This window comes from Perognathus longimembris, chromosome 24 (assembly GCF_023159225.1).
Source record: "Perognathus longimembris pacificus isolate PPM17 chromosome 24, ASM2315922v1, whole genome shotgun sequence".
In the NCBI taxonomy this organism is placed as follows: domain Eukaryota; kingdom Metazoa; phylum Chordata; class Mammalia; order Rodentia; family Heteromyidae; genus Perognathus; species Perognathus longimembris.
This window is the reverse complement of record NC_063184.1, coordinates 30,900,918-30,913,255: the sequence shown is the minus strand read 5'-3', so window position 1 is coordinate 30,913,255 and position 12,338 is coordinate 30,900,918. Positions and strand designations below refer to the sequence as shown.

At 46.8% G+C, this 12,338-nt stretch overlaps 1 protein-coding gene across 7 annotated transcripts in view; it reads right to left on the bottom strand.

The window, feature by feature from the left end:
* Positions 1-12,338, bottom strand: part of Inpp4b (inositol polyphosphate-4-phosphatase type II B) — a 305,059-nt gene that overhangs the window by 207,331 nt on the left and 85,390 nt on the right. For all 7 annotated transcript variants that reach the window (XM_048333627.1, XM_048333628.1, XM_048333629.1 and 4 more), the window contains exons 5-6: positions 6,234-6,352; positions 3,810-3,926 (exon numbers count right to left, since the gene is read on the bottom strand). In XM_048333627.1, coding sequence (XP_048189584.1) covers positions 3,810-3,926; positions 6,234-6,352 — 236 coding nt within the window. The remainder of the gene's footprint in view (positions 1-3,809; positions 3,927-6,233; positions 6,353-12,338) is intronic.

Genomic DNA, 12,338 nt, shown 5'->3' with positions numbered 1-12,338 from the left:
CCCACCCCCCTCCCAAGAAAGGGAAGAAATGACAAAAGGAAGAAAGAGCAGCTGCTCCCCACCTGGTTTGTTCAGTTCCGAGTTAACCTATCCTTCCCGTTCTGCTTCCTTACAGCGAAGAAACAGATTGGTAAAAACCTTCTGAGAGGATATATACCCCATGCGATTTCTGTGGGCAAGAATAAACCCTCGAGTGTCTCCATCACGGGCTCGATGCAGAGCCCCGGAGAGCTGCCCCCACGGCTCTCCTCAGTGCTTCCTCGTGATGCTCAGTCCTCCCCGGTAGACAGAGTGGCTGGAGGAGGCGGGACCCGGTGAGGTCGCAGGCAAGCACTCCTCAGGGAGAGGCCAGCTCCCTGCGCTCTGGATGTGGATGCAGAGCCGCGGGAAAGCCGCCACCTGTACAGCGCAGTAGAAAGAAGCCTTCCCCAGTATTGCCATTTCATTGGAAAATGGGGCAATGCGTTCCAGGCATGATAATTTAGCCAGCTTAAACAGTTTCCCGGTCTTCAACAAACAGCTAGTTATTAGAGCAATCCATGCTAAGAATCAAAATGTCACTCCAATCTTAAGGACAACCGCGAGACCCCCTTCCACCCCCCTGCTACACCAAACTCCATTCCATCCGCCAAGCACTGCCTGTCCGCCACACCGGGAGGCCCCAACACTGAGGGTGAAGCTGAGATGCCACAGGAGGGAACCAGGAACATTCCAGACCAACCGTTCCCCTCTCCCACTGGCTGTGATGCCATGGTATTTCTGCTGTAATCACCAAGGCGAGCAGGCTTAGGTCTGGCTATTTCGAAGGTTAGAAGAACAACAACTGGTAATAAGTAACAGCTGAATGCGGGTGGGGAGACACAGAAGGAAAGGCCATCGTTCCTCTCTGAACACACGTAATACTAGTAGGTAAATAAATTAATAAGGAATGGCGAAGTCATACATCTGTCCCATCACGCTAAATAGTGATAAACTCAATAGGAAAACACAAGCAGATTAGTCAGTCACCTGCCTTAACGAATTAGTAATCTACCTATACAGAAGACTGCGTTGTTCTGAGTCGGTCTAATTTGATCATTTGATAGAATCAAATACACTTTGAACTGCATGCGTATGTTTCATGAGTCATCCAAAAATGTAGCATCATTCACAGCCCCATGCCTTGTGCCTGAAGAACATTATGATCTTAAAGAATCTAGGTTGGTGATTTTAGGCACTGGATCACCTGCTTTACCTCCCTACCCCAAAGGAGAAACCATGGCAAATGAGAAGAAGATGCTGGCATGAGCCACACGCCCTTGGGGCTCTTGGAATATTAACGAACTGTGCTTCTATTTACACTTCCATCACTGAAGCTAATTGTTAGCTATTTTAGGGAAAAGGTTATGCTTTAATTAACAGCATTTGCTAAACAAAAGTTGTTTGCATTGCTTAAGTATTTTCAAATTTCAAAATTTTTTTTTCTTTCACAGCAGGGTCTCCATTTGATCCCATCCTTTTCTGTGATAGCACTTCTGATAAAGGAGGCAAGTCTTTGAGAGATGCCAAATAATTAGTTTCCAGCACTGAAGTCAACAAGAAACATAATTAAGGCATAAGAAAATTGTTCATCTCTAGAGCATCAATATACAGCGAAGAGCCTGGAGGAGAAAAGAACACAAGCACATAACAGGCAACCTTGGCATCTCAGCTATAAAGCGTTTTCTTGATTTCTGTCCTTTCCATGCTCTCTGTCTTATTTACACCTTGGGACTATTGCCGGATTGGGTTTAATCGTATGCCTTGCGGGACCTACCATCCCAGAGTTTCTGCTTGCTTCCCCCTTTTCAGTTGCTGCCTTAGCCCAAGTTCTTACCTCTTTCTCAGAAAAATCAGAAGCAGCAAATATAGGATCACTTGAGAAAACCAAAGACACTAAATACAGATAGCGATTTTGGCTAATAGTCCCTGGTTTGACTTTCACTGTGTATGGAGAACTAGGAGCTGGCAGCAAAAACAATAACTACAGTAAATTAACATTTGGTAATTTACGCTAAGGCAGCTAGTCTTGTAAACAGTTCCATGCACTCACTCATTCAATCCTTGTAACAACTCCACAAGGTAATAGAATAATAATAATAATAATAATAAATAGAATAATAAAGGAACCCAACATTAACTCCCCTAGAGTCACAGAGCTGGCAGTTGAAATAAATCCAGACAGTCTGTCTGCAGAACCTTCCTTCTTAATAACTTCACTAGACCACCATAATTATTTCTGTTCTCTGTATGTACGATGCATTTATCAGGCAACCTGTGCTACAATAGGGAAATCAACGTTTGCAAATGTTCCTTAGAGAAATGAACATTTACCGGGGCTGAGAGGAAATCCCTTTGACCTAAATTACCTTTCCTCTACTAAATATTCCCATTGGTAGATCGAGTGCAAGTTCTTTCTCCTCGTGCTACACAGGAGTCGACGTCAGCAGCGTGAAGGGTAGGGCTATATTTTCCCTGGATGAGGCAGTGTGTGGTTCCTGGCTCCGTAGCCTCTCTTAGTTTTAGCTACAACGTTCCTGGAGCCCACTGGTGTGCCTGCCACCACCGTGGACCATTAAGATTTCCACCATGCCCTGCCTGGAAGTTCATTCTGCTGGGAGAGATTTAATGGAGTGGGCTACTCCTCATCAATATCAGCATAGTAACATTCTTACTTGCCCAGGCATTGTATGAGTGGTCACTAGGGACTGGACCCAGCACCTAAATGCCCACATGGGAGTGGAAAGCACTAGAAGGATGTTCCACTATGTAGGAAGACCCAAGTATCTATATAGTGAAAGACCATCAGGACTTTTCATGGCCTTAATGCAAAGAGATCAAGTGAAGTATCATCCTAGACTTATTACCTTCTCTGTTGACTTGGGTGCCAATCACAATGACATTAAAAATGGAAGAGATTTCTGTCCATATAGTATTCAAAACAATATATTGTTAAGAGTTGTTGTTACTTTCAATGCACTATGGGAAATTATGCCTGTGTCTTTTGTTTTTCTTCCCTATGCTTTTACCCATGCTGTCACTGTAACTGATTTTGGTAGCCTGGGTATTATATATACGTTTATCAGAACTAAGGAAGGGAAGGGGAACATCAAAATGGAGAGACAGAGGGTAAAAGGAGAACCAATGCAACAGCAAAACTTACAAGACAATATGCTATAAATCAACTGTACAACTTGGAGTGGGGGAGGAGGGATTTGGGAGATACACAAGTTTGATAACAAATGTACTCACTGCCTTATGTATGAAACTGTAACCCCCTGTACACCACTTTGACAATTTTTTTTGATGAGAAATGTACTCACTGCCTTACGTATGAAACTATAACCCCTCTACTTCACTTTAACAATTAAAAAAAAAGAGTAAAGCACTTTATCCATCGTGGGGTTTTTTTTTCCTTGAACAATTATAGTATCTCGAAAGTTTTTAACTATTATTGAACCTCTTTCACCTGCTCTTTGCCCACAATATCACCCATTCAGATCAACACAACAGTAATAACAACAGCCACAAAACCATAAGCCAGGAGATCATCTGCCTATGAGAAACAGAGAGATCTGTGCTGAAGGCTTTCCCTTCCAGCCAGCGCCCATCTTGGCCATCCGCCAGCTGAATATGAACAACACCCAAAACACTACAAATGGGGGACAAGTACAAACACGGGACCAGTACCTTTGAAAAAACAAATGCCAGTGGCTCTCAAAGCCCATACATACACTTGGAAAAGCACAAGTCTCATTTTCCCAAAGAAAGGGAGAAGTTGGGGTACTTACGGTGTCGTGGAATTTGTCCTTCACGTCATACACGGCTAGTTTTATGGTGGTCTCCTCAAAGATGGGGTACTCGGATGGGAATATGACACCAGTCAGAAACAGTGGGTCTCTTGTTCCCTGAAATAGCACATGCAGACAACTTGGATTCAGTAAAGCAGCAACTGCAGGCAACAGCACGCGAGGACGCACAAGTATGCTGAACGTGATCCGCTCTCCTAGAAAATGGTTCCGCTTGAAGGGGGCTCCAGGCAGCCAATGATGGCCGTGGTGGTCCCGGCGCAAGGCACCGTGGAGCTGTGTGGATTGTACCACTACATGGGTTTCTATATTGTCAGCGCAGTTAATGATGAGTCTTGAAAACATGCGTTTTACTTGCTGCCTAACCTTTCTTTCAGGCCCGATGTCAGTCAAGTGAAAGCGTACTTAACGAGGATATAGTTAGATCGCTATGACCTATACTTTATGCAGGTAGGCGACACTAAATGCAAGCTATTCTCTCAGCTTTATTTGGTAATTCTATGCTATCTAACCTATGCACTGACAGCATTTGCTTTCTGAGGTTCAGTGGTGCATTTTTTTTTCCTACAAACCAATTCAAAAACTAATGTAAGAAACTAAATATGACGGATTAGAAGCTCAGGATGTAGCAAACAGAATATTTCAATTCCTTAGAAGGCATTAGTAAAGAGGTGATGTCCAACCTTAAGTTTTACACACATATACACATTGCATGTACACACATACTTGCACACACACACACACAATTGTCTATGGAAGTTTCTAAAAGCTCATGCTATTCTCTCAGCCACTTATTTCTTCTTCCATTCTTTTACTTGCAAAGCAAAATGCAGTTTCCCTTGGCTCTTCGAGGATCCACAATGAGTAAAACTGCCAAAATATAGCAACACATATTCAAATATAAATTTTTGAAATGATCCAATAGAAATTACTTTTATGCGAAAGATAATACTTCCTATATGCAACTGACCACAATAAAACTTAGAAGAAAAAGAAAAACCGCATCAATACAGAAGTATGTACGTTTTAAATTTTGGCAAATTTTTAAAAATAATAGTCCAGGTGCTTGTGGCCCATGCTTGAAATCCTAGCTACTCAGCTCAGGCAAAAAAAGTCCGTGAGACTCCTATCTCCAAGTCACAACCAAGAAAGCCAGAGTGGAGCTGTGGCTCAAGTGGCAGAGCACAAAAGCTCAGAGACAGCACTCAGGCCCTGAGTTCAAGCCCCACCGGGACTGGCACCAAAACAAAACAAAACAGAATAGTCCTTGAAAATACTCTTCAGAACCGTTTTATGACTTCAGCCAAGCGAGCTTTAGGAGGGAGGCTATTTTGTGTTCAGTCCGCTGCGGCATTAACAGCACATCACCCCATCACCACCCAACTCAAAAGTTTCCAAAGTGCAGAATCAGGGATGCAGACAGGATCCGGGTCAGCCCCATAAGAGAAGTGACTCAAGGCCAGCGTGAATCACTCATTCCACCAAAGCAGGCACAGTCCACCCCAGGCAGCCAGGTCCGGAGCCCGCTGCCTACAAGGTGCCACCGGCCCCTCCTCGCGCCAAGCGGTCCCCGTGGCGACAAGTCTAAGGAAAGCAAGCAAACCTGAGGGGCCCACTCGCGGCCAGCTTTCTCCAGGTCTCTCCCCAGTCACGCCATGCATGCAGCGTGGGATCCAAACCAAACAAGCAGAGCGGAAGCACTTCCTCTTTTGGACTGGATCCAGCACAACAACAAGTTTCCTCTTGACACATCCGAGCCATCTATCACTAACCCTGACTGTTGGTAGGAAATATCTCATCATGAGGAGCGATCCGTCCACACCTTCTGCCTGGAAACATCACGGATTCTCAGGCTCATCCACCTGCCTTTCTTGGAAACCCATCATCCTTTGAAACACACACACACACACGCACACACACGCACACACACACATACACACGCACACGCAGCAGACAGAGACCAGCGGCTTCTAGAAATCACACTGAAGGACCCAGGGAAGCCCTCCTGGCGGGGTCCTTGCACCACTTCTCCCCCCCCCACCCCACCCCACCCCATCCCCACCCCAAGGTGAGTGCAGTTCACCCCACTCCAGTTCCCATGGAGGGCTCCTCTTTGCCTTGTTGTGTTCTGGGTTTGGGGGAATTCCGTGTGACAAGTGGTGTGTGGAAGGGAAAAAAGTCTTTTCCATCAAGCGGGGGTGATTTCTTTCCTCCCGGTGATGGAAACCAGGGGTGCGCGCCTCTGGTAACCACAGGTACCCCGGTGCTGCTTCCTTCCTTAGGTGACAGGAAAATAACAGCTCTAGACCACAGGGTTAACTTGTGCTCAGGGAGGGAGGGAGGGAGGGAGGGGGTGGAGGAGGGAGGAGGGAGGGAGGGAGGGAGGGCGCGCGCGCGCGTGCTCACCTCCACCGTCTCGGTGCTGGAGTACCGGGTGACGCTCTCCTCCCCGGGCTGGATGACTGAGATCTGCACCGCGGTGCTCAGCTTCCGATCGCGGCCTGGAGCCACGAGATCCTTGCACGCTGGCCGCGGCCCGGGAGAGAGAGAGAGAGAAAAGCAACTGACACCATGGCTCCGGGGCTCCGGGGCTCGGGCCGGGGCGCGCTGGGCCGGGGCGCGCTGGGCCGGGGCGCGGGCGCCCGCCGCCGCCGAGGAAGTCCCGAGGAAGTCCCGAACACAACTAGGAAGTCACGTGCCGCCGGGGCAGAATCCCGGGTTCACGTCCCCGGACCGCAGCGCCCCGCGGCCCGCGCCCCCGGGCGCCCCCCACCCCCGCCACCCCGGCCCGCGCGCGCCCTGCCCCCCCGGGGACTCGGATCCCCCCCCCCCCGCCCGGTCCCGTCCCGCCCGGGGCTCCGCACGCGCGGCCCCACGCCGGCCCGGGGTGGGTGAGGTCCGACGTGTGAGCGCACACGCCTCCCACACCAGCCTGGGCCTCCTCCGCTTCCACGCGCGCGCGCGCGCCGACAGCCCCGGGAGCCCCGGCCGGGAAGCCCACGACCCGGCCCCCGAGCCCGGGAAAGCAAGCGCGCGCGGTGGCGGGCTCCCGGGTGCGGTCATTCTTGCCCCGGGCGGGGGCCACAGGTCTTCCTGGGGAACTTTCTACTCGGGACTCCAGGCTCAAGTTACAGACGGCAGCCACCATACCATATTTCCTGGAGTATTCTGCCCTTCGCAGATCATCCTCCCATTTGGGAGAAGGAAAAGGCAATGACAACCACAACTATGCTTTCTTTTCTGCAATCCAGTCCCTGCCCTCCTCCTGGTTCTGAAATCAGTAATTTCGCTTTGTGAAGCCGAGTTGTCGTTGAGTGGCTCAACTACGGGCTTGCCAAGGACTAAAGCCCCCAGGAGGGCAGCCCAGAGCCATAACCAGAGTGCCAGGGGCTTCCCCTGGGCCCTGCCCCATCCCTGGGTCCACAGCCAGCCAAGAACAGGACCAGGGTGCTGAAGCCCTGCAGTGGGGTTGTGGTCCTGGGCAGCTGGGACAAAGGTAACATAGGCATCTTTATCTTGAAAGCAAAGGAAATCGCAGAGACAATGATCACCCTTCAACTTCGTACAGATCATCTCAGAAGATGGAAAAACACAAGCGCTTCGGAATCAAACCAGCCAGGGTTTTGGTCAATCCTACTAGCTAAGCGATAGCTGGCAAAATTATCGCATTTCCTTTTGCCAGACAGTGGGATCCTCTTTCTTCTATCTAGATGGAATTTTTTGATTTACATTTGTCTTATTCAACCCCCATGACTGTCGCAATACAGGAGAGCTTAGCAAGAGCCATGTGGAAACACTAGTTGCCACAGTTGATTTAACCCTCATTATTTGTGAGGCATTCTGTCGCCCATCTCTTTATTATTCAAAATGATACTTTGAATTATTACTTCAGCTTTGCATGTTAGAAAAAAAAACCAAGAAGGTTTGCATGTCACCAGCGCCAGGGAACTAGTGGTTCATGCCAGCAATCCTAGCTAATCAGGAGGCTGAGATCTGAGGATCATGGTTTGAGACCACCACAGGCAGGAAAGTGCATGAAAATCTTATCTCCAACTAAGCACACCCCACCCCCCCAAAAAAAAAGCCTGAAGTGGATCTCTGGCTCAAGTGGTAGAGCCCTAGCCTTGAACAAAAAAGAGGTACAAGATTCAAAAGCCCCAAGACACAGGAAAGGGAAGGGGGGAACACAAATAGAAGCTCAGAAACACTACGTACTATATTGTACCATATTTACATGACGAGGCCATTCTGGAAGCTTGCTGACATCAACACCTACTAGCTCCATTTCGTCCTTGGCATGCTGGCCCGCCATGTTTGGAAGCCACTGTCACTGAACTTTCTTGTTCACCCCAAGGGAGCTGCTCCTTTAAAAACTACTGAAGTGAGGTCTCAAGAACATCAACATATCACAGAAAGGAAAGGAAAAGCTCGCTTTAGACTGCACTGTTCTTTGGTAGCTATTTTGATCATTTCCTTTTGTTGCCCTTTGAATGTGTTTAATTTCTCACTCCCCAGTTTTCTGCACACCAGGCACATTGACTGAGGATGGTATGTGTTGGTTTTAGGATTCCCAAGCTTGGGCTGGGCTGTTCCACCTTCAATGTGAGCTCCTGACACTGGGCTCAGAATAACTCACTTCTGTTCTGAGTTCTTATGGGGCTGGATTGTGGTCTGTGGTTAGTTCCCAGAAGTGAGCAGCCATGGCTCCATTTCATCGGAGAAAATTCTCAGCCTCACACCTCATAAGAACAGAGAGAATCTCTACTAAATTGACATGTTTTATGCAGAGGTTCAGATACCCCAATACTGAACAAGGAAAGAGTAATCATGGTCATTTGCCTTTCATTATATCCAGTGCCTCAAAGCAGTCACACAAAACCTCAGTAGTAATTAGCCAGGCACCAGAGGCTCAGTCTGTGATCCTAGCTACTCAGGAGGCTGAGATTTTAGGATAGCAGTTCAAAGTCAGGCCAGGCAGAAAAGTCTGTGCAAGTTAAATTTCTAATTAACAAAAAAACTAAAAGCTGGAAATGGAGGCGTGGAGGTGTGGATCAAGCGGTAAAGCATTGGCTTTGTGTGACAAAGCCAAGTGAGAACTTGCGACCCTGAGTTCAAGTCTCACTACAGGCACAAAGAGAAAATGAAAGTCATAATAAAAATTATATTGGGGGCTGCACTATTCTCTTTTCTTCCTAATAGCCAACAGCATTCACTCTTTCCTCCTGCTAAAGCAGCAGCATTTCATGGGAGAGAACTGTAGGTAGATCACAGAGTTTCTGAGACATGAACCTGGGGTCCCTGGGATTCTAGTATGGCCACATTGAGTCCATAATGAGTTTACACTCGATCGCTTCCTCCAACAAGGTGGGCAAATGAAGAAACTCGGCTTTTTATGAATCAACTTTTCCATGAAGAAATAGGTTTGCTAGTAACAGTTTCAGTATGTATAATTCCATCCTGTTTATAGGATCATGGTTTGAAGCCAGCCCAGCTAAGCAAATCCAAGAGACTCTTATCTCCAATTTGCTAACAAGAAGACAGAAGCAGAGCTGCAGCTCAAGTGGTAGAGCTTCAGTCTTGAGAGAAAAAAGACAAGGGCCGGAAATCAAGCTGCAGTACTGGTACCAGAAATAAAGTTTAAAAAATAAAATCTCCTTCTTCCTCAAAATACTGTTGATGTGAGTTTTTAAATGAAATATCAGATTGTGCTCCACTCGGCCAGCCTTTCTGAATCACGTCGAGTCTGTCGGCTTCATAGGTCCTTTCTGTCATTCCAGCCAACCTCGGGTGGGATTCCCAGTGCCCGTTGGATGCCTATCGGTGAGCTCAATAGCATCGACAATTGATTTGAAATAGAATGCTACTACTACTTCAGGTGGCTTTGGACCACTCACTCAATTACAAGAGTTGCAAACCTACGAAATGTCTGCATAAACAGTTCAGGAGAACCAAGGCCCGAGACCCAGGGCAGCCTGAGACCTAAGCTGGCTATAAGAAATTACCCTTCACTGTAAGATCATATTTTTCTACAGATCTTGGTCATTTTTCTTCCCTTACCTGCACTGATCTCGCTTCCTGCCCTTTTATGTAAGTGACATCTGACAAAACATGTTATCTCTTCCCCAGAACAAACCATCTGGGGAGGAGGATGAAGAGCTTTGCGAAGAAGCTTTGCATCTTTACAATTCTTGACTGAAAGGAACCAAAGGAAATGTAGGCCTAGAGGCGGCACCACCCAGCATTGGCTGGGTTTTGTTTGATGCTGGTCTGTTTGTAATAAGGATCACGTTACTACCCTAGCTTGAGTCTCTTATACAGTTGAGATGCTGAGATTTGGCCCTGACAGGCGTTAGATTATGATCCTCTTGCTTTGGAGAATAACAATAACAGAATGACAGGGAAATGTGGCTGCATCCAGCCCAAGAAATGTGCTCAACTTTTACTTAAGATAAAATTGTACTTGATTCCGGAGTCAGTCCTAGGAGCTCTATGGCCTTTTTAAAATTATTCAATACCTCTTTGAGCCTCTGGAATTAAACGAACAGACTCTATAAAACCTATATAAGAATAGTACATATAAGAAAGAGATATAAGAATACTAGGCATATAAGAAGTCTTTGAATATGTCATCATTGTCACAATACCTTTTTTAAAAGATGTAATAAAGAGTAATAGAGAGGGAATGAATTTGATAAGTATATATATATATCTCAAAATGAAATCCCTTTTAAAATCCATTTATGATCATTTTCTACCCAGCGTACATACTTAACAAAATCTCATTAGGTTGTTGCATCTGTGTTTATACATTGAAAGATGGAGTCGGGTATTGTTTTTAATTGAAGATTGTTTTCATCTTTAGTCATGAGATACCTGTAGCTCATGGATATTGTTTTTTTGTTTTTTGGTTTTTGGTTTTTTTTGGCCAGTCCTGGGCCTTGGACTCAGGGCCTGAGCACTGTCCCTGGCTTCTTCCCGCTCAAGGCTAGCACTCTGCCACTTGAGCCACAGCGCCGCTTCTGGCCGTTTTCTGTATATGTGGTGCTGGGGAATCGAACCTAGGGCCTCGTGTATCCGAGGCAGGCACTCTTGCCACTAGGCTATATCCCCAGCCCATGGATATTGTTTTTTATGATCACTTTCTGGTTTGGGTATCAATGAGTCTCATGACATGACTGAGTGTAAGTTCTGCTGCTGTTTCTTGAAGGAGCTCACAGATGATCAGTGTCTTCCTCTCATTAAATGTGGTACAGAGGGGCTGGGGATATGGCCTAGTGGCAAGAGTGCCTGCCTCGGATACACGAGGCCCTAGATTCGATTCCCCAGCACCACATATACAGAAAACGGCCAGAAGCGGCGCTGTGGCTCAAGTGGCAGAGTGCTAGCCTTGAGCGGGAAGAAGCCAGGGACAGTGCTCAGGCCCTGAGTCCAAGGCCCAGGACTGGCCAAAAAAAAAAAAATGTGGTACAGGATAAAGGAGGAGGACGAAAGCCTGGTCCTTGGTCACAGGGGAGCATAGTGGTGGCCAATTCTGATTCGGGTGTGAGTTTTCCTTTTCCGCTTCACTGGGAATGGGAGACTGAAATGCCAAAGGACAGAGTGCCCCAGAACAGGAGCGTGGCCTCCCACACAGGGCTTTCCAGAAATGACCACCAGCTTTGTGCCCTCCACGCGACCTTCATCTTCCCCACCCCCCCCCCACCCCGCCACCACCAGGACAGAATTAACCGAGGTTCAGGGAACATGTTTGCCCCCTAAGTACATTTCTTTAAATTCACTTCTCAGATCCTTAACATTGGATCAAGTTTCTAAAAACTGTCACACACACACACACACACACACACACACACACACACACACACTTTCTCTTTGCAGTCCTCCAAAAAGCTGGAGTCTACTAATCAATCAATAAGTCAATATTTTTCCAGTCAATATTTGACTCCACTATTTGGCTTCACAGTGACTGTTTCAAACCAGTGATTACATTTAGATTAAATCAATCCACATGACACATGAAAAAAATGCAACGCTTAAGAGCCTAATAGCTCCTTTCCCTGATGACTTTGCTAGTATAGAATTCTTTCCCATTTTTAGTTTTCTCTGCCTTTTTGTTTGTCTATTCTTCCGTCCCTTTGGAATTTCAAGAAGACAGGAATTTCCTGCTGCCTGAGGTGCCATCCACAGTTCGGATCCCCTGAGGAGATTTACAAAATTATGCCGCATACCGTCCAGGGGAGTTTATGACATGATAATTCAGTAGTGTGTCATAAACCTACAGTGTTCTTACTTCACAGTGACATCACACAATGCTAGGTCCATAAGCAAGCAGAGCATACTCCACTCAGGTTTGGTGATTTGCTTAAGGTTAGGAATGTGGTTCTAGATTGTACTAACCAATTTATGAGCATCCTTCTACCATCCTGAATTTTCTGCAGCCTTTGAGTCTTTCCTTCAGTGAATATATCCAAGGTCTTGCCAGCCATGGTTCTTTCAGATTCTGCTCAGTTGCCT